This window comes from Siniperca chuatsi, linkage group LG9 (assembly GCF_020085105.1).
Source record: "Siniperca chuatsi isolate FFG_IHB_CAS linkage group LG9, ASM2008510v1, whole genome shotgun sequence".
NCBI classification, from domain to species: Eukaryota; Metazoa; Chordata; class Actinopteri; order Centrarchiformes; family Sinipercidae; genus Siniperca; species Siniperca chuatsi.
In genome coordinates, this window is record NC_058050.1 from 17,250,946 (window position 1) to 17,271,802 (window position 20,857).

General features: G+C 41.6%; 2 protein-coding genes across 10 annotated transcripts in view; both read left to right on the forward strand.

Annotated features, from left to right (window-relative positions):
• The first annotated feature begins 552 nt into the window (after positions 1-552).
• Positions 553-8,757, forward strand: serinc2l (serine incorporator 2, like). Of its 4 annotated transcripts, none has more exons than XM_044208134.1 (11): positions 558-702; positions 1,606-1,772; positions 2,771-2,821; positions 2,926-2,958; positions 3,074-3,153; positions 3,323-3,460; positions 3,655-3,824; positions 4,320-4,410; positions 5,361-5,511; positions 5,605-5,814; positions 6,939-8,757. In XM_044208134.1, exons 1-11 carry the CDS (start codon positions 664-666, stop codon positions 7,075-7,077), a joined length of 1,269 nt encoding a protein of 422 aa, XP_044064069.1. In that variant the 5' UTR covers positions 558-663; the 3' UTR covers positions 7,078-8,757. The 4 variants fall into 4 exon arrangements, with proteins under 4 accessions (XP_044064071.1, XP_044064069.1, XP_044064070.1 ...); XM_044208135.1 differs by having other exon boundaries at positions 2,929-2,958; XM_044208136.1 differs by having other exon boundaries at positions 553-629; positions 1,606-1,767; positions 2,771-2,958.
• Positions 8,758-14,285: 5,528 nt separating this feature from the next.
• LOC122881531 (transcription factor HIVEP3) overlaps positions 14,286-20,857 on the forward strand; it is a 40,546-nt gene continuing 33,974 nt past the window's right edge. For all 6 annotated transcript variants that reach the window (XM_044207822.1, XM_044207824.1, XM_044207821.1 and 3 more), the window contains exon 1: positions 14,286-14,570. The gene's annotated coding sequence lies outside the window, so the exon portion shown is untranslated. The remainder of the gene's footprint in view (positions 14,571-20,857) is intronic.

Below are 20,857 nucleotides of genomic sequence, written 5' to 3' on the forward strand. Positions count from 1 at the left end.
CAAAATGGTCTAATTATCCTCATTGCAAGAGTTGGCATCTGTGCAAGGCAATATGAAGTATCTTGTACATTGTACATGGCATGTATTAAAAATGAACAACAAAATCTACTCATGTTGAACACATTCATAGTTTGTTGCAATGGTCATATTGTGTTTTATGGCTATATTCCTTGTGGGTTTTAATTACAACTGTAAACTATATGCATTATGTTTCCTTTCAGTGTTTGGTCAATTGAGGAATGTCAAAGCTGATGAATTTTACTTAGCCTACTAGTTCTTTATACTCCTACATGCTAGAGAATTAATAGAGTATTTGGCACTGAAATATTCCTAGTTCCAGGTTAGATATTAAAAGGGCTATTAATAACTCAATCACCCAACCCCCCATTAACCACATAAAAATGTGCTATCACTCCAAAAAATGCAGTATAATTTTATATGCAGAGATTGCTTTGGTTAAAACAATTCCCTTTTTTGTCTTACTCACACTAACATCTCTAAATGTGAGGTATTTTATGTTGAAAAGCTTATCATTTAGTTAACCGTAAAGACTTTTATTTTGAAAAGCAGTCGAGCAACTTCCGACTGTTTGTGTCTTCTGATGTTTAACAGGAAAGCGAAGGGCTACGGTACACTACCATTAATTTCAGCATTTTGGGGGAAATGGGGGCTTGTCTAGCCTTGTGCTCTTTAGCCAGCTGTGTGAGTATCTAATCTCAATACGAATATTATCTTAAATACCAACGGAAGGCTTTATAGCTAGCGTGAGTTCATTCTCGCCGTCCTAGTGTTAGATGAGCTAAGGTTAGCTAAGGAATTAGTTACATTAAACGCTACGTCAACTCCGAAACGGAAAACGCTCTTACAAGGCACATTAGTTAGTAACTTAGCGTTAACGTTAAATACTAGCTGTACTGGACATATAACGCTATACATTTCTAGGAAGTTAGCTTAGCAAGATAGTGAATCAGCAGTGCAAATAATGAAGTGTCAGAACAGACCATTTACACTAACTTTAGACATATTTAACCCAGCTAGTTTAGATAATTAAGGTCACCGAGTTATTGACACAACAAATGTATATGCTATGGCTAAGCTAGTTCTCTTCTATGACAACAGCCCCTGGTCTGGCCGATACAAGATTAGTTAGCGTTAGCTTAGACAGTTTAAATAGGCTAGCTAAGTCACTGTAAATATCTTCAGACTACATAGGTGGAGTCTGTTTGTCTTTCTCTGTGTGGACTAACTGTGGACATCATAAAAGCCGGGGGGTAGTTATGCCCTAGATTTTCTTGACAAACTGGGATAACATAGGCCCGTGCTGTGTATTTTATTTTGAAATTAGTATTTGAGTCAGATATGTGGGTGATGCTTATCTACTTGGATCCAGTATTGGAAATTCACTGTCACGATAAATAATTTAACAGCCCAGTATGTCTAATGGAACAAAACCTGTTTATGATTGGCGTTCTGCCAAAGCAGTTGCCTACATTCATCTGACTGTTGTCTGATTTGTAAAAGCCTGTCCTGGCCAAAGCTTTAACTCTCTTTTCATTCTCTTTTTTTCCCCTCCTACTCCCTTGCCATCCTCCTCATCACTCGTAGGCCTCCTGTCTGTGTGGCTCAGCACCATGCCTTCTGTGTGGCTGCTGTCCGTCCTCCAATAACTCCACCGTCACACGGCTGGTTTTCTCATTCTTTTTGCTGCTGGGGACCTTGGTGTCTGTCATCATGATTCTTCCTGGAATGGAGACACAGCTCCGTAAAGTAAGGTCACTGTTCCTCTTCATGCTATTAAATTACAGTGTTCAGGGTTGTATTACATTTTGAACATTACTTTAGATTTCCTATGTTTACTGTGCATGTTTTTTTTTTCTTACAAATGATATGTATAGGATATTTCTCTAATATCTTATTGAAAGTAGTTGTGATGACCTATCTAAAACCTGAACAAAAAGTTAGGTCTCTGGCTTGACTCAGTGGGAAATTCCCCGAGAGAGGATAGTAGTTACACATTAAAAGCTACACAGAAGGCAAATGGTTATACAGTTTGTATACAGAAAATTAGGCCTGTCACAATAATTACTTTATCGACTTATCGAGGTCAGCAAATATTATCGAGGTTATGTCCATATATTCCATATATTGTGTTGATATTGCCCGTTGTGTTTATATGCATGTTTATTTGGATAAGAATGTCACTAACAATTTACCATTGTAATGCCATAATAAACAGCAGGGTTTTTCCTACATTATACAACGCCTGAGCGTTTTTTTTTTTTCACATCGCCTAAGCCGAATGTAACAGAAAAAAGATATGCTGACACGTTTTGCTGTCATTTCTGGTTGCGCTGCTTCTGTTCTCTTATCATCTGCTCTCTGTATCTGAGTTTCACCATGGGCTGGGCTCAGGCAGCTTAAACGTTTATTGCTCTTTGAAAGGGTATACTTGCATTATTATGCTTTTATATTATCAATGTATCAGTGGCATAAAATGTTCTTAAAATGACAATGATATTGTTTATTGCAATTTTTTCTAGGGCAATATTATCGTCCAGTAAAAGTAGTTACCAAGACAGGCCTAAACATAATAAAATGTTTCGCTAGATGCTGTTACTGCAGTCACAATACAATAAAGTTTTTGCAGAGAAAGTCCTCAGTTACTTTCCTTCAAGTATTCTCAAGTATTGTTACATATTCTCTCATGTAAATTCTTTCTAGATAAGCTGAATTACAAATTTGTTTTCTCTGACCTTGTGCTGTTTTGTAGATCCCAGGATTTTGCCAGGGAGGAACTGCTATACCTGGGGTCGAAAATAAGGTTAACTGTGATGTCATTGTGGGCTACAAGTCTGTGTACCGTATGTGCTTCGCCATGACCTGCTTCTTCTTTCTGTTCTTTGCCATCATGATTCGTGTCCGTAGCAGCAAAGACCCACGTGCAGCTATTCAAAATGGGTGAGTGCTTAATTGGACTTATATGGAATACATGTGTTGAGAAATGGAGGCAGATTTGCATTTGCTACTTCCGTCCGTCTGCTGTACTGATGATTTGTAACTGTTTATTTTCCAGGTTCTGGTTCTTTAAGTTTCTGATCCTGATTGGGATTACAGTGGGAGCTTTTTTCATCCCTGACGGAACATTTCATACTGGTACTAACATGCTCTGTTGAATTACAATAAAACAGTAACTGTATCCTTTACTTGAGCAGACACTGACTTTGTGTTTTGTCAGTGACTCAGGCAAAGTAGAAATATCTGTTCCTGATCAACTATTTTAGGAAACGGTATCAGCTGTGTCTCTTTCCTTTCCACTTCACAGTGTGGTTTTACTTCGGAGTGGTGGGATCCTTCATCTTCATTTTAATCCAACTTATTCTTCTCATCGACTTTGCCCACTCTTGGAACAAGGTGTGGGTAGAAAATGCTGAAAATAGTGACAACAAATGCTGGTTTGCAGGTACAACATTCACTTGAAAAGAGGCTTTCTTGCCATGTTAAGATACATATATTAGTGTATAATTTGTATAATTATACACTTGACAAATATTTGAATAGATTAAACAGCTCTGCTCTGCTGTCCAAGTCAGCAGCACATTATTATACTTGTGGTTTTAAGCCATTCATGTAAATGTATCTTCATGTAATTTCCAGGCCTGCTGTCTTTCACCTTCCTCCACTACGCCCTGGCTATCACTGCTGTGGTGCTTTTCTACGTTTACTACACACAGCCTGACGACTGTACAGAGCACAAGGTCTTCATCAGCCTCAACCTTATCTTCTGCATCCTCATCTCCATTGTCTCCATCCTACCCAAGATACAGGTACAGTGCGGACCAGTTCAAGGCCATGTCCATACTAATGCAGATACATTTTAAAACATGGTTTCCCCATTTTTGGTCTTCCTTCCATACTAAGCCAACATTTTCTAAAACAAAACAAAAAAAGAGAGAGAGAGTGAGAAAAACAAAAGAGAAACAACCCAAAAACACTAGTGTGGATGGAACCCTGTGTAAAAGGAAAAAAGTATTTTCATGTATCTGTCCTAGTGTGGACAGGGCCTTACTTTTGTCCTTTTGCGAAAAAGGTTTTGTGCTTCAATAGGAGGAGCTGCGGTTTCCAATCAGTAATATGTATAAATATGTTCTTCCCTTGCTTTATGAATGACTTGAGTAATTTTTTCCAATCTCAGTTGAGTTTTTGATAGAAGTACAAAATACAGTTACTTTAACTTTTGTTTCAAGGCATATTAGTTTACATTTTGCAGTTGTTACATTTTGGCCAGTTCATTTAGTGTATGTTTGTCCTGTTTGTTACAGGAAGCTCAGCCACACTCCGGTTTGCTGCAGGCTTCACTCATCTCCCTCTACACCATGTATGTCACTTGGTCTGCAATGACCAACAATCCAGGTGAGTCTCCTGTTGTCTTTGTCCACGGTTGCAGCTCTCCTCTGTAGCTTTTGGCTACATGCTCAGTTGTGATTATACTCACTGTTTTCTTTCAATATATGTATTTGCTGATTCTGCTGCAGCATTTTGATCATATTGGTGAGTTTTCCATGGCACGCTATAGGAACAAAGAGCTGCTTTTTGCTAATAGTTAGCACACCTTCCTTGTCTCATGTCGTGTGATCTGCCTTTCCCAAGTGAATGGCACCAATGGGAAAGCTTGTGGTGACTGTAGGATTAGTTTTATCTACACGTAAGCATCTGACGTAGATTCACACACAACATTGAAACTGCATCTCTACTACCCACATTGAATTTGATTTCGCCTTCGAAAAATGCAAATAATCTGTGTCACTCGGGAGAACTGTCTCTTTTGCATTTCACTGCACGCACAAAAGTGAACAACTAGATTGCTAGATATCATACATCAACAGCTGCTTATTTTATATCGCAAAGCAGACCAATTAAAAACATTATACAGCACAAACATACAATAGCACAAAACACTTTTTTATTGTTCTGGTGTTTCACTGTTGACAGTGAAATTTAAGAAAACATTTGGAAAACACTAGTGTGGATGGAACCCTGTTCAGAGGAAAACACCGTTCTCACATTTATTTCAATGTAAGGCAGAGTAATGGATTTATGAACTGGAAAACATGTACACTTTGTTAATGATATACATGTATTGCCAAATGCTCTTACCACCTTCTAAGGTGTTTGCAGCACCTTCAGTGCCAAAATTGTAGTTAATTTACATAAGAATCAAAAAAGTGTTTCCATTACAGTCAAGATGGAATTCAGATACCCAGAGATACAAAATTATGTCAAGTGTAAACAGGCTTACTGTATGATGATGATATACATTATAGTGTAATAAAATGTATTATGTTGTGCATGTGCTCTTTTAGATCGAAAGTGTAACCCCAGCCTGTTGAGTCTAGTGTCAAACGTCAGCACCACTGAACCATCTGGTGACAGCACCCCAGGAGCGGTGCAGTGGTGGGATGCTCAGGGCATTGTTGGTTTGATCATCTTCATCTTCTGCACTCTCTATGCCAGGTAGGTTTAGCAGCGCCAAAAACATCACAAATGATTTTAGGTTTTTATTATCTAAATTTTTATAAAACTGTCTCTCTCCTGTCTCTTCCTTAGTATTCGTTCGTCCAGTAACACCCAAGTAAACAAGCTGATGCAGACAGAGGAGGGCAGAGGGTCAGGTGGAGAGGGTGTGGTGGGAGAGGACGGCATACGCAGGGCCGTGGACAATGAGGAGGAGGGAGTCACTTACAACTACTCCTTTTTCCACTTCCACCTCTGTCTGGCCTCTCTATACATCATGATGACTCTCACCAACTGGTACCAGTAAGTATCTCTCGCCAACAGATTGTTAAACATGTAACATCTTGGCAAAGCTAATTCCACGACTTAAAAAGGATGTGAGCCAGGGGCGTAAAGTGGGGGGCCACAACCCCCTTACTTCTGGCGCCCTTGCTTGAACCACACCCATCTTCGAACTTGGCCTTCATTTTGATCTCATCTACACACCTGTAAAGTTTTGTGACTGCATCTTGCACGGCTATCGTGTTTATAAAATCTGTCCACAGACAATCATAGATATAAACACCTGGCAAAGTACTCAAAACCGCTTCTGTGGTAGTTCCCGCTACAGTAGGTATCTCCAGGACCACATTTTGCCATGATGACACACACACACAGACACAGACTCACAAGGTGAAAACAGCGCTGTCATGGCTGGTAATGACTACATTCCATTTAGTTCAGCTAGGTCTAGGGTCTTGGTTCTGTGCATGCTGGCTCGCTGGCATGGCTTACAGGGACACTTGATGGAACTGAGCCATCATTAACAAAATTTGTTTCACCTGTGCTTTTCCTGCTATGACAAGTCAAAATGTCTGCCATGAAAAAGATCTGTTAGGCATGTAACTGGAGGTTCACTGGTGATCAACAGATAAGATTGTGGTTGAACTGCATAATGTCCTGGTATGAATTTAATCGCAGAATTATTCCTGTGAAAATTTTGAATAAACATATCGGATAGATACTTATGTGAGATGGATACAAATAAGCAATTTTATTACCCAACGGGACAGCATTTAAACACACAATTCAGTGATCTCTCAGTGACAAAATTATAAATTCTGAGACAAAAACATTGAAGTATTTACACATCTGTTTGATGCTTCTGAGATGGCCAAATGTTTTGAAATCAGTAGCTTCTAGTAGTTGCACAGGCATTGTAGGCCTCCAGTGTGGCCACCAGAGGGCGCAGTACTTCACTCAAAAGTTATCCATTCTTTGAACACAGCTTGAATGTCATTTTCTAAATTTAGCTCAATTTAGAAAATAAGCTTATCTACCACAGTGCTTTTCCCAATCATTAATTTGTGAAAAATATCTGTATACACATTTCAGTACATGTGTTGGTTGTATTAAATTGTACTTTTGCCCTCTGTGTCCTCCCTCAGGCCAGACACCACCACCCAGACCATGCAGAGCAGTATGCCAGCTGTGTGGGTGAAGATGAGCTCCAGCTGGCTGGGCCTTGGGCTCTACCTCTGGACCCTCATCGCCCCTCTTATTTTCCCTGACAGGGATTTCAGCTGAGCACTCCTTGTCTTTTAGCTGTATTTGGTTGTTTTGTTTTTTTTGCCTAGTGTATTAGGCGGTGTGAAGGATGCTATAAAGGAAATAGGAAGGATATTATAACGGAAATACATTTCATTTCTTTTTATTCTTTTTTCAACTTATTGCCTCTGCTGGTATTGTGTTTCTGTTGTTTTACTCCTCTCAGTATGATTGTTTAGTGTGATAATCACTACAGATATTTGAAAGTATAAGTGGATTTATTTTTAGTTAGCCTGAATGATGATGGTTTTGGCTACAAGAAGTTATTTCTTTGCCAGTGACTCACCTTGATAGGCAACACCCTACCTTCCACCTGATGTGGTTGTGATATGACGGTATGAGCTCCATTATGTTTTTGCTTAATTTTAGTTGCTGGATTATCACAAAGGCTCAGCAACAGAGCGCTTTCTCAATACTTCAGACATTTCTGTTACGGATCCCCTTTTAAAGGCCTGTGTCATCACGCTTCTCTGATTGGCCAGGTCTGGAATCCCCCTGATTAGCTGGACTGTTTTAGTTCTGGGGGCAACGAGGAGAACCCTTCTTGGGAGCCCCAGAGTGAGGTGAGTGTGAGAGCTAGATAAGACTAATATGACACACCCTACACATCATAACCGGGCTTCCCTCCTTGGCTGTATGCAAATCTACATCATTACACTTTGGGCCAGAGTCCTAATAGATCATCAGTCTAATCTCAGCTCTTCCTTGTCTACTCCCAACAAAGGGTAATTAATCTCCGGTGCTATGCCTTTCCATGTCTGACTGTGTTTGGCCTTGTACAGCCACGGGCAACAATCTGTACCTGTATAGCAGTCTGTTTGCAGCAGGGAGACATGTATTGATCCATAGCAGTCAGCATCATGTGATGTGCAGAGGTATGGTTCAGGAGGTGATAGCGTGAACTCCACATTACCTGTGCTCTCACAAATGCAATTTTTTCCAGAAGGTTGCAGATCGTTGTTATCGAGTTAACAAGAAAGGGATTTTTAATAGTTGTAGTGTACAAAACAATAACGACGCATTTCAGAAATTACAAATTGCTGTTAAATGGTATTGACTTTCATAATATGTTGATGGTTGTAATGGTGGTACAGTAAGTTTATGCATTACATAGTAGTTACCTCAAATTTTACCCAAAATGAATGGACTGAGTTAAAATAAGACCAGTATATTTTGTACTTTTTTTTTTTTTTTGGTACAATCCTGAAAATGTTATCCTTTGTCTATGTTGTGTTCATCTCAAACACAACCCGCACTTATGAATCAGATTTCCTGTTTCTCTGTCTGCGTATGAGTATTGTGAATGAAGTTTGAAGTGTTGTGATGAATTGAGGTCTTTAGTTTTATATTAATTTTGTTTCAAAAACATGTCAAATGTATTGTACATTTTACCATTAGCGCCCTACTAAGGAGATTATTTAGGCAGAATTGCCAGTGTTCGATCATAACATGTAATATTTCAAAACACTAATAAGTGCCTTTTTGTAGTCCTGCGTTTCAAAAAGAATTTGACACTACTGCTGACGTGTGATTATGCCTTGCCTTACATTTTGAGTCAGTCATTGCATGCCAATAAGGCATAGGCCTATGATGACAGGATTTAATATTGTAATTAATGTATAAACACTGTTTTAAATAAAGATGGGAATCTGTCTCTCACTCTTTGTCTTGATGGAGCCTCAATAGAAGTTTTACAGTGTCCCACGAAAAATGTCAAATAGAAATTAATAGTTATTGGTTACATTTGATTATTATGTTTTACCTTTGATTTAGGTGCCTCATGGATGTTCTTGATTCTACGTAACTCCACCCTATCTCTAATGGGTCACCAGAGTGCAGGCAGTGTGATGGTTTCTGTACATCAGCCCACAGATTTAGGTCATGAAGTACCAGAGTTGGGGACTGAGGAGGGGCTAATAGACACCTCATAGCATGTTCTGTACTCTGGGTGAAGCATCATGTATAGATGACACTCCAAAACCAGCAAACCCTATGCTTGACATGTTGCTTCAGTGCAAGCACATGTCTGATGGATTGTCTCATCATTTGACCTTACTCTGCCATGTCCCCTGCTGTGTTTCCCTGCTTGCTGCTTAATAAACCTTTCTCTCTTCCGCAGTTGTGTGACTGGCAACAGATTCACATCAGCCACTAATGTCTTGACCCTTTTCTGAGTTTAGCTTCCTGTGACAAAAGTCCAAAGCTAAATTGAAAGCACATGACTTGTGTATCCAGTACATAATGATTATAGCTCTGACCAGATTTCACCCCTTTTCCCTAACTGTAAATTAAAGCAGTAAATGCGTCTGACCTGTCCCTTGTGCTGGTACAGAGACAGAGCAGTGTGTGCTAGTGCTTGCAGCCTCTGCTGTGTTATTTCCTTCTTGCCTGGCTGGCAGACGGGGCCTGTTGGTTTTGGCTGCTACAGTTAGTCAGGCCAGTTGGCACTGTCTGAAACTGTTCGGGACGCGCTACCTCCTGTCGACTTCCACCCTCCCACAACACCACCCCTCGCTCAGCCTATCCATGACAATCCTGAGTGGATGGATTGTGTCACAGTGTAGTCGTGAGAATGAATTCTCACTTCCTTTACGTGTAGTGGAGGAAACAAAGACTTCCCTGGCGGCACTGTCGGGAGGACAACAGCACACAACTGTAAACATAAAAAACAACTATGAGACAGTAAAGGACAAACAAAAACATAGTAAAACTATTTAAAAACAGTAAGCAGTGTTAAAAATGTTTAAGTGAGGGGATGTAAAGTGCAAAAACATATTCATGTGCAAATGGAAAATGAGAATATCACAGTACCAGTGTGTGTAAGCAATTCCTTGTTCAGCATATATCAGTGGACATTGATATAAACTAAATATAAGATGTTAAAAGATTTGTTTTTAGGACCACACAAATTTAAAATATGATTTGAAACAATAAAACACACCAGCATCAACCAACTGATGCAGCAAGGACAGCAGATCCAAAATGAGGATAGAGGCCTGCAGAAATTTTGCTTTAGATTTGCTATTTGCAGTATTGTATGAATTGGTTAGTATGTGGTTCCTCAACAAGATCTCATTGAAAGAAAAAGTCAGCTCAAATGCACAGACGTAGTAAAGTCACTACCAAACCAAAAGATGTGATGTCACTCCTCTAACAGGAAGATCTTGATTATTTCACTTTTATTGCTCCAGCAAGTCTTAACATTATCTCACTCTTTAAAGAACCGTCTTCACTCTTGTAGCTAAACTTACCTCTTATTTTTTTCATTTCTCTTTCAGTGATTGAAGCATATACAGTGGTGTGAAAAAGTGTTTGCCCCCTTCCTGATTCCTTATATTTTTGCATGTTTGTCACACTTTAATGTTTCAGATCATCAAACTAATTTAAATATTAGTCAAAGAAAACCAAGTAACCACAAAATGCAGTTTTTAAATGAAGGTTGTTATTATTAAGGGAAAACAAAATCCAAACCTACATTGCCCTGTGTGAAAAAGTAATTGCCCCACCTGTTAAAACATAACTGTGGTTTATCACGTCTGAGTTCAATTTCTCTAGCCACACCCAGGCCTGATTACTGCCACACCTGTTCTCAATCAAGAAATCACTTAAATAGGACCTGCCTGACAAAGTGAAGTAGACCAAAAGATCTTCAAAAGCTAGACGTCATGCCGAGATCCAGAGAAATTCAGGTACAAATGAGAAAGAAAGTAATTGAGATCTATCAGTCTGGAAAAGGTTATAAAGCCATTTCTAAAGCTTTGGGACTCCAGCAAACCACAGCGAGAGCCATTATCCACAAATGGCATAACATGGAACAGTGGTGAACCTTCCCAGGAGTGGCCGGCTGACCAAAATTACCCCAGGAGCGCAGCGACGACTCATCCAAGAGGTCACAAAAGACCCCACAACAACATCCAAAGAACTGCAGGCCTCACTTGCCTCAGTTAAGGTCAGTGTTCATGATTCCACCATAAGAAAGAGACTGGGCAAAAATGGCCTGCATGGCAGAGTTCCAAGATGAAAACCACCGCTGAGCAAAAAGAACATTAAGGCTTGTCTCATTTTTGCCAGAAAACATCTTGATGATCCCCAAGACTTTTGGGAAAATACTCTGTAGACTGACGAAACAAAAGCTGAACTTTTTGGAAGGTGTGTGTCTCATTACATCTGGCGTAAAAGTAACACCACATTTCAGAAAAAGAACATCGTACCAACAGTAAAATATGGTGGTGATAGTGTGATGGTCTGGGGCTGTTTTGCTGCTTCAGGACCTGGAAGACTTGCTGTGATAAATGTAACCATGAACTCTGCTGTCTACCAAAAACTCCTGAAGGACAATGTCCGGCCATCTGTTCGTGACCTCAAGCTGAAGTGAACTTGGGTTCTGCAGCAGGACAATGATCCAAAACACACCAGCAAGTCCACCTCTGAATGGCTGAAGAAGAACAAAATGAAGACTTTGGAGTGGCCTAGTCAAAGTCCTGACCTGAATCCTATTGAGATGCTGTGGTATTACCTTAAAAAGGCAGTTCATGCTCGAAAACCCTCCAATGTGGCTGAGTTACAACAATTCTGCAAAGATGAGTGGGCCAAAATTCCTCCACAGTGCTGTAAAAGACTTAGTTATCGCAAACGCTTGATTGCAGTTGTTGCTGCTAAGGGTGGCCCAACCAGTTATTAGGTTTAGGGAACAATCACTTTTTCACACAGGGCCATGTGGGTTTGGATTTTGTTTCCCTTAATAATAACAAGCTTCATTTAAAAACTGCATTTTTCTAATATTTCAATTAGTTCGATGATCTGAAACATTAAAGTGTGACAAACATGCAAAAAAAAAAGAAATCAGGAAGGGGGCAAAGAACTCTTTGCACTATACTCTTCCATTAGTCCCATCTGAAATTTAACAGCCTCTGAACACAGCCAACAGCATCTGAGAACAAATTAGCTAAGTGTCATAAATCGCACTTTTATTTCCCCTGTTATCATCAGGTGTACAAATGTGAACTCAGTTTTTCTCCTAGGACAGATTTAAGTCACTCTCCGTCTTTGGCCATTGGCTCCAGTGTCATAAATCCCACCTTCATTTCCTCCGTTATCATCAGATGCAATTTGTCGCTGTAATAAGAGATCAGAGGCTGTAATGTGCTGATTATGAACCATTTAGTGTAGCTCTGCAGCCATGCTTGGTTAGGCATCCTGGGATTTTTAATTGCAGATTGACTGAAACAATGGTTATCACTTGCAGTGTTATCCCTGACCTTAATCTTCACTTCCCTTTTCCCACATTAGTTTTGAAATGTCAGTGTTTGGCTGCATTTTGAATTTACTTGTCAAGAATAAGGTCATTCTCTGCAGTGAAACACATAGATCATCACACTATTTCAGCTTTGTTTCAATATTTATTATCACTGTAAATTAACCGTGAATAGTACAACTGCTCCTGATGCTGATCTGGATAAGCATTGTTTTGTGAGAGAATTACGCATCCCTGACCACCTCTTTGACAGAATGACTGGAAATGCCTGTCTGAGGTGTAATTGGGTTTTAAGAGTGGGATCCAGGCCCATTAAATTATGTACTGCATGCAGGGGAGCTAATTGAGTTGAAGCCCTGCTGGCATACTGCATGTGCACTGGAAACATTTACCCAACATTAAGCCTCAATTAGGCTTTTCAGGATGGAGAACTTGTTGCTGGTGATGGGAAGTGAAGATGCTGATGCCTGTCAGACTCATTACCTAGTTTCTCTCCACTGTGTAAAATGTGGGCACTAATAGATCTGTTTGTTCCTGATAAATTGCTGAACCTCCACTGGACTTCCAGGTTTTATTTTTCTCTCATTTTGTTCGATCGCTTCCATTCTCTCACTCAGGCTGCTGTGCGATGCAGTCACTCAGTCCTAAGCTGGAAGTCTAAAAGTCTGAAAGTCTGAGTGTGTAGGGCACTCCTGTGCGCATGCTCTCCCCCAGCTCAGAGGAGCAGCTAATGCAGTTATATAACAGTCAGTGCAGCCGGCGTCTGCTGTGAGCCAAATGCCAGGCCAGTCTGGTTACATAAGCCTGTCAGAGTCATATTGTAGCAGTACGGAGCGCTCACACCACAGCATGTCCCTGCACTCCTTCTCCGTCTCCTGCTCTGTCTCTCCCACTGTCTTTCTGTGCTCTCCTCTTTTTCTACACTTCTCCCCATTTCCCTCCCACTTTTCCTTCCCTTCCCTTTCCTCTTTGCTGCGGAGCTGTTCTCAACACCGGGAACAAAGAGTTAGCACGCTGGATGCAGATGCATAGACAGCTCTGAAAATATGAGACACAAAAGACTAACTGTACGCTCATATGCAAAGGAGGAAATGTTTCTAATTCTACACCAGTTTCTCCTCCACTAGACATCATGAAACATGTAATTCAGTTTTTGGATGTCTTGGATGCTTTTTGAAAGCAGCTTTATTCCTCTGCTGACTACCTGTGCACCATGACAGTGATGTGAGTCAGGTGAAAAGATGATTTGTGCTGCCAGTCACCACCACCTGTGAGCTCTGATGTCCATTGGCCTTTTAGAGCACCATTTGATCTCAAGGATACCAATGCATGCAGCAGCCACAGCCACAGCCACTAGTACTGCTTCCCTCTTTGACCTTTAGGCTATTGTATCTGACCCTCATCACCCCCCCCACTTTTGGCCCCTCAGGTATGAGGGGTTCAGACAGATGGGGTCATCAGAACAGCAGGAAATTCACTTTGGAGCACCGGGATGTGTGCAAAAGATGCAAAACTTTGCCGGTGACCCCTTAACAGTTCACACAGTCGTTCAGGAGAAGTGAATTGATTTGTGGCCTCACATCCTGACCTCCATTATATCTCTCTTGTGTGTGATGCAGTGTCAGCGTCACTTTAGGCAGGCTATTCATTCTTGCGGTAAAGCAGGAAGGAGTGTGTGGTGGTATAAGTCTGAGGAGGTGACATATTGCTGCTGGATCAGAGAGATCTGAAGTAAACCAGCTCAGATCAGGGGGTGCGTGATTACCCCAGTCAGTCTCCAAAAACACTCGTGGAAGCGAGTGCATGAGGTTGCCTGGCTAATTAGAATTAATAGCATTAACCAGGAACTGCTCCTTTCAACCAATGGCTGCCTCTGCCACCTCATGATTATTCACGAAGCGAGCTCGACGCGCCAGCCCACTGGTGGAGGCTGAGGGGGGCGGCGCCCACCGGACCTGCCGTGCGGGGTGGTGCGGAGCCGCGGAGTGTGTTTTGCGTAGGGCGAGATGTTGTTTTGTTGTGGCGATCAGCTGAATGTGGCATCGCTGTCCGGTCTGACACAACAGTGGGAAGCACCCCGAGCCCCTCCGGCTCTCCCTCCGCAGAGACGCGGGCACCGAGAGCAGCTCTATCCAGCGCATCGCAATCCAGGAAATGCGGACTTCTGGCCCTTTCGCTACGGGATAAATGGCTACAGCGCCCGCACTGTAACAAGCTGGTAAATATTAACCGTAATATTATTGCCTGTTTATGACTTAGTTTCGGTGACGTTGCAGTGGTTGTCACATTGAGGAGTGATGTGGTGTGAAGTTGAGCGCAGGATCCCACCCGCGCTTTCACAGCGAGAGTGTGCCATGAAGTTGAGTTGCCTCGTTAGCCTGTGTGTTATAATGATAGCTGATGGGGGCGGCGAGGACGGGCTGCGTGCAGCGGACCACTGTGGCAGTTCAGCTCATTTTTTGGAGACAGTCGCGGTCCAAACTACAGTGCGTGCAGCAGTGTTGGCTGAAGTAGCCGCGGGGGCGCTGCACATACAGCTAACAGCATATGCTTCATCATGTAGCTTCATTCACCCCGTTTGTCCTCAGTAACAAACCGGTTGAGGGGAGCAACAGTGCGGACTGACAGACGCGAGTATAAGATTCACGATCAGGTCTTTGAACTTACTTGTAATGGGCTACACCTACACTTGCCAGATTTTTAGGGGATGACATCATGCTTTTGTACTCCGTTGATCCGCTGTTATATGATACATGGGTTAAGTTGACCAAAACAGGTTTATTTTGGCGGCTGTTCAATCAGGAACACCTACTCTGCTTCAAGTTAAGTCCCTGTATTATTTAGGCTGTTTTATTGTCAGACTTTCCACACAGGGTCCACCTTTACACAGCAAAGTAATGGCAATATTATTGTAGTACGAAATTTGCATGCAGGCACAATGAATGAGTGTATGACTGTTGTCTGGCATGTTTATTATGCAAGTAGTCCACATCTGCTTTCTGAACAGATGAATCACCTTGAGTATTTATCTATCTGATCTATGACCTCAGTCATTGCTCATAACATGTGAGCATATTGATATGAAAGAAGTATTACATCAGGTAAAACATAAAAATAAGAAGTTTGACATGAGGCAAAGTCATTGCACTTTTTGTGTCTCTAAAGCCACTTTGGCAGGAAGTGAGGTAAGAATAGCACTTGAAGTGTGTTGCTCTCTGGAGATGAAGACCACAGTGGCTGTGGTTGCCCTAAAGCCAAGTGCTGCTGAGAAATACTTTTTCATATCAGTGGAGGCTCAGTATCTCCTCAATGCAGCTCCCCATCCAATCCAAAGGAATGTGGATGTTAATAAAAAAATAACAGCAGCAATGCTGCAGTGTCCTTTCCCGGGCTCTGGGTCCAAACTGTAACGTACAGCACAGAAATACAGTAAAGTGTTAGACCACGGTGGTGACGGGGGATGAGTGGAGAGAGGCCAATATGCAATTATTTCTTATTGAATCAGCACAAAGTGGCAGCCTTACAGGGCTCCGCTCTGGCCTGGATCAAGACCACTTGTGGTGCTGGCTGAAGAAAGGCGCTAGCTCAGCAGGCACCCAAGGAGAGCGCTGCTCCATTTCCTTGCAAATTTCCAAGATTGTTTGACATCGTGAAGCATTTGATCGTTGAAAAAAATCTGGGCTTTAGGGATTACTGCCATTTATGGTTTCAACATGGATGGGGATAAAAGCTGTGAGTCAGACTTACTCTGATGTTTTTATACCATTGTAACTTGGCTGAAATGTTAGAAGGTGGCTTGTAAAGAATAATTACTATGTTTTAAAGCTGGAAGTGAATGTGCTATTATCGGCATAGCTGCAGAACACGTTTTCATACCAGTCAACAGTTTAGCAGCACCAATTCATTACGAAAAGCTTTGGTATTCAGTAGCTGTAGACCTTGCGCAATGAGTTTGTTCAGGTACAGTACAATAAAAGCGAAACCTAACTCTGTCAGCACTAACACTGATTACTGAAGACCTCAGTCAGTTAGTCAGGCAAGTTTGTGTGTGTTCCTGTGTCTATACCTCTCCCTGGCACAAGCAGCCCTCCACATCGAAACACAGAACCATTCAACACCTTATACATTATGTCTTTTGCATACACGCACACTCACCTGGCATACCCTCTCCACTTCTCCATCTCTCACACACTGAGTAAGCCTCGCAGGTGGCAACATGTTGATTTAAATGCATGAAATGCCATCTGCAGCGAGAGGGTCGTGTGGAGTTCCTGCTCAGACCTTCAGACACAGCTCCTACAGATAACAAGGTTTGATAACCACGGCCACACTGGAGCAAAGGATCAGGGGATGATCTGCAGAGTGAGAGTGACAGTTTAGTCTGAACCCTTGATGTGAAATTCGTAGGTGTAACATGGATGCTGTGATGCCTGCAACACTGTAGAAAAAGTGAACAAGCGTGGTAGTTTGCAGTCTGTTCTGCTTCACGCATGACTGTTGGCTTGACAAATTACACAAAGTATTAAATGGCATGTATGAGCATGTTTAAGTTTTGTTTTCTCTGAGTGAGCATGCAAGAAGGATGGCTTTGTTATCAGTCTCCTACAAGAGAAATAAACACACACACACACAGACAGACAGACAGACAGACAGTGACACACACCCAGGCTGTAAAATCCTGGTGGCTGGTGGACACAACCTTTTCATGTCCCTGCCGCTGGTCATTAATCCTGATCTCTGAAGCACCCGAGAAGAATAGACCCACTGTAGTGCTGGGAGACCAGAGTGAACCAGGAACAAGACCTTGGATACACACTTGTACAAAAACACACACACTCACACACAATGCAAAATGGAGGCCTGGAGTGCCAGTCTGGCAACTTCACAAATGTCCCACTAGCCTAAAAATTGTATTGCATGCATTCAGTTGCATTGTAATGTATTCCGAATATGTCTTTTATTAAGATTTTTTTCTTCTGTTATTTAGTCCTGTGGCCTCGTCTGTAGTCAGTGGCTCTGCTTTTGTATCATTTCGGTCAGTGTGTGTGTTTGTCAGGGGGTTGCGGTTGTCTATCAGTGTCTGGCCTCAACTCAACCTCTTGCCCAGGCCAGTGTGTTGGCTGCCCCTTCAAATAGAGATAGAATTCCCTTGTGTTTGCCAGGGTGCAAGAGTCTGTAGTGTATGTGTGTTAGTGTGGTTGCCTAGCCTCCCATGTGTGCCAGCCCAGGTTATGTAATGACATATGTGGATGATGGTGTACACGTACAGCCGGGTAAGCAGCGCAGGTTTTGCAGGGAGAGGGGTTACTCATTCAAACACTCCCTTCATAAGAGTTAATCATTAGCTACTTCGGCACAGTTGGTAGCCGAGTGGAATGTCGAGGGGTTTGCTGTTTGTAATGGCAATTCTCCCTCAAAATAGGCCACAAGTTTATTACATCACAGCAACTCTTTGCTAGGCCATAATATGTAATTCTGACAAGATTTACATTTTCTGTTGCTCTCATCTGTATGTTACAATCTATCTGTTTTCGTATCAACAGCGAGGGTATTTTTGTGCAGGTGTTCACTTTCCACAGTGGCCAGTGTTGTGCAATAGTGATTGAGTGAGTGTGACTGTAAACTTCTGCACTGCTGACCACAGGTATGTCTGGAGAGGCCTCGGCCACGGTCTCATTGGTGAGGTTTGTGTAACGCTTGGTAGAGGCGGATGACTGCCTGGAAAAAAAAGTGATAAAACACATTGTAGCTTATCAATTACTGGATATTCTGAGGGAAGGAATTAAACCTCACCTTCAGGAGGTCGGGCATATAGCTCTCTAGTAAGGATTCTGTGCTGCCTTGAAAGATTAGCTATAGATGCATGCCTAGTGTGTGTATTGATCGGTGATGGATGGCAAGGTATTATATTTCACATAGCTCCACCACTTCCAAATCTCTCGCTTTCTCTCTCTGGATCCCAAGAGACCCCTCTGACCACACCCCTCAGCACACACTGCATCTGCACAGATCATAATCTCCACGTATCTGTTCACTACACTGATCTGTGTTGATTAACTAACCCCTGCAAAGATAACTTGTGGTTTAGCTCTGCTTTACTTCCTCCTAAATGTGTGTCTCACTTAAATTTTTACAGCCACCATCGCTGTGTCTGTCCTCGTCCCCTTCATGAGTATCTCCATCTGTGTTGTCTTATCCTGGTCCCACAGCAGTGTGTAGAAATATATATGTGTCAGAGGGTGAAGAAGAAGAGATTATTCCAGTGAAGACACTCTTCTAATGATATTTATGTCCTCATTCTTTCTTAATTTTTTCTCTCTTTAGAACAGAGTCCTCTCCTCTCTCTCTCCCCTCTTTTCCTTTTGTTTCCTCTCCTTTTCTCCTCTCATCTCTTCCTCTGTACTATTTTCTCATCTCCTCCTCTCTCCTCTCCCCTCTCCTCCTCTCCTCACCTCTCCGCCTTCCCTGGAGTCCTTTGTCTCAGTGTGTAAGGCGTCCCTGCAGTAACTCCAAGTGAGGATTGGAGGGGATTTCTGCTCTGTGGGAGGGTAAGAGAGCTTTGGGGGAAAATCCTTCCAACCCTGCCGTGGATCTGGAGAGCAAATCAAGGCAGCAGGCGATGCTCCAGCACAATCCTCCCCAGCCATGTCACTGTCACTGAAGCAGAGCAGTTGAACTAACCCCTGGACCCCCTCCTTTAGCTGCACTCTTTAATAGCCCTGTGAAATCTGTGGAACAGCCTTCGATAGAATCCAGATGTGTTTTGTCGCTCATGGTGCTGTCTGTCTGCGGTGTACTATGTTCAGCCTTGAGGAACGCTCTCTTACCTGGGGTGCCTTCATGCTATGAGATGTGTTGGCTTATGGGGAGCTCTAAGCCATGCTCCTTTTTATCTTTTGGGCCACTTACTCTGCAGTATGATCTATAATCTAATATGCAATTATATTTGAAACAAAATATAAAAAAAATCAGCTGGTCTGTACGTCTGCTGTGGGTGGCACACATGCATGTGCATTTTGTTATTTATCGCATAGTCCCTGTAGGCAAGCTGTGCCCTAACATTGTCAGGTAAGGTCATATAAAGAACACCTTGTTTTAGATGCTGTTAATTATGCAGGAGTGTGGTCGGCTGCCATCACTTGGGAAGGGCATTTGCTCCTCACCCCATTAAAGGGCACAAAACTCTCCAGATCTTGGTCTGTGTGTGTTGTGTTAGGGTAGAATGGTTCGTTTTTGCTGTGGTTTTGCGATGCTACTGATGCTGTGCTGACATCCTGCTTGAGGTTAAATCTACCTTTAAAAGGCTTCAGGTTTTGCTGTTGTCTTCCATTTGATGTCAGTTCACACTGCAAATGAAGGGTATTTACACAAAATGTGTTTGTGTACACTGTGTAGGTATGTCTCTGCATGTTTATATATATTCTGTGACTGTTTATGTGTACGATATTTTTGCTGATGCCTCCATATTGCAGCCCCTAAGCGAGGGCGTCTGTTTCACCTAATTGAAGGTCAATATTTGCATGAGCATTCCTACAAACAACTTTCCTTGCTTGGTCTAGACAGAACACAGGCTACCACTGTACTTCAATAAAATCAGAGTGCCTGTCAAATTCTAGTCTAGCACTGCCAAACCTATTTCTCTACACTACTATACATCTGTACTGTGCCAAAGCAGTAGAAAGGTCTTTCATAGGCCCTATTATTCTGCAAGAGATGAAAGAAAACGCCTTCCTGTTTGTTTGATTTTGTAAATCAGAATGACCAAGTGTATCCCTAAACTTTGCAAAGCACACCGGTTCTCTTGCTAAATACTACTGGGGAATGATTCTGAGAAACATTTTGCACATGGCTAATTAAATTCAGCAAACATGTGGGAATTTCCCAATTTGACAATCCATTTCTTATAGAGCCAGGGACTCAGCAACAGTGACTGGAAGATATATATATATATATATATATATATATATATATATATATATATATATATATATATATATATATATATATATATATATATATATATATATATATATATATATATATATATATATATATATATATATATATATATATTCATATATATATATATATATATATATATATATATATATATATATATATATATATATATATTCATATATATATATATATATATATATATATATATATATATATTCATATATATATATATATATTCATATATATATATATATATTCATATATATATATATATATATATATGAATAATAAGATGGCCAAAGGAGGAGATACAGACCACAGACGTTAAGACGCGTAAAGCTCCTCACCATGCATGGAGGGTTCCATCCCAAATCCAGCACCCTGAGACTGTACGCTAGCCGTAAGGAAGGCGGCCGTGGACTAGTGAGTGTGAGAGCCACTATCCAGGATGAAACATCCAAGATCCACAAGTACATCCAAGATAAGGCCCCAACAGATGACGTGCTCAGGGAATGTCTCAGGCAATGGAGAACAGAGGAAGACGTG

Bases quoted from the DNA above. Each gene is read 5' to 3' on its own strand.
- serinc2l (XM_044208132.1), top strand. From the start codon at position 664: ATGGGGGCTTGTCTAGCCTTGTGCTCTTTAGCCAGCTGT. The intron at 703-1,605 runs GTGAGTATCTAA...CATCACTCGTAG, and splicing joins TGTGCTCTTTAGCCAGCTGT to GCCTCCTGTCTGTGTGGCTC. The intron at 5,815-6,938 runs GTAAGTATCTCT...GTCCTCCCTCAG, and splicing joins ACTCTCACCAACTGGTACCA to GCCAGACACCACCACCCAGA.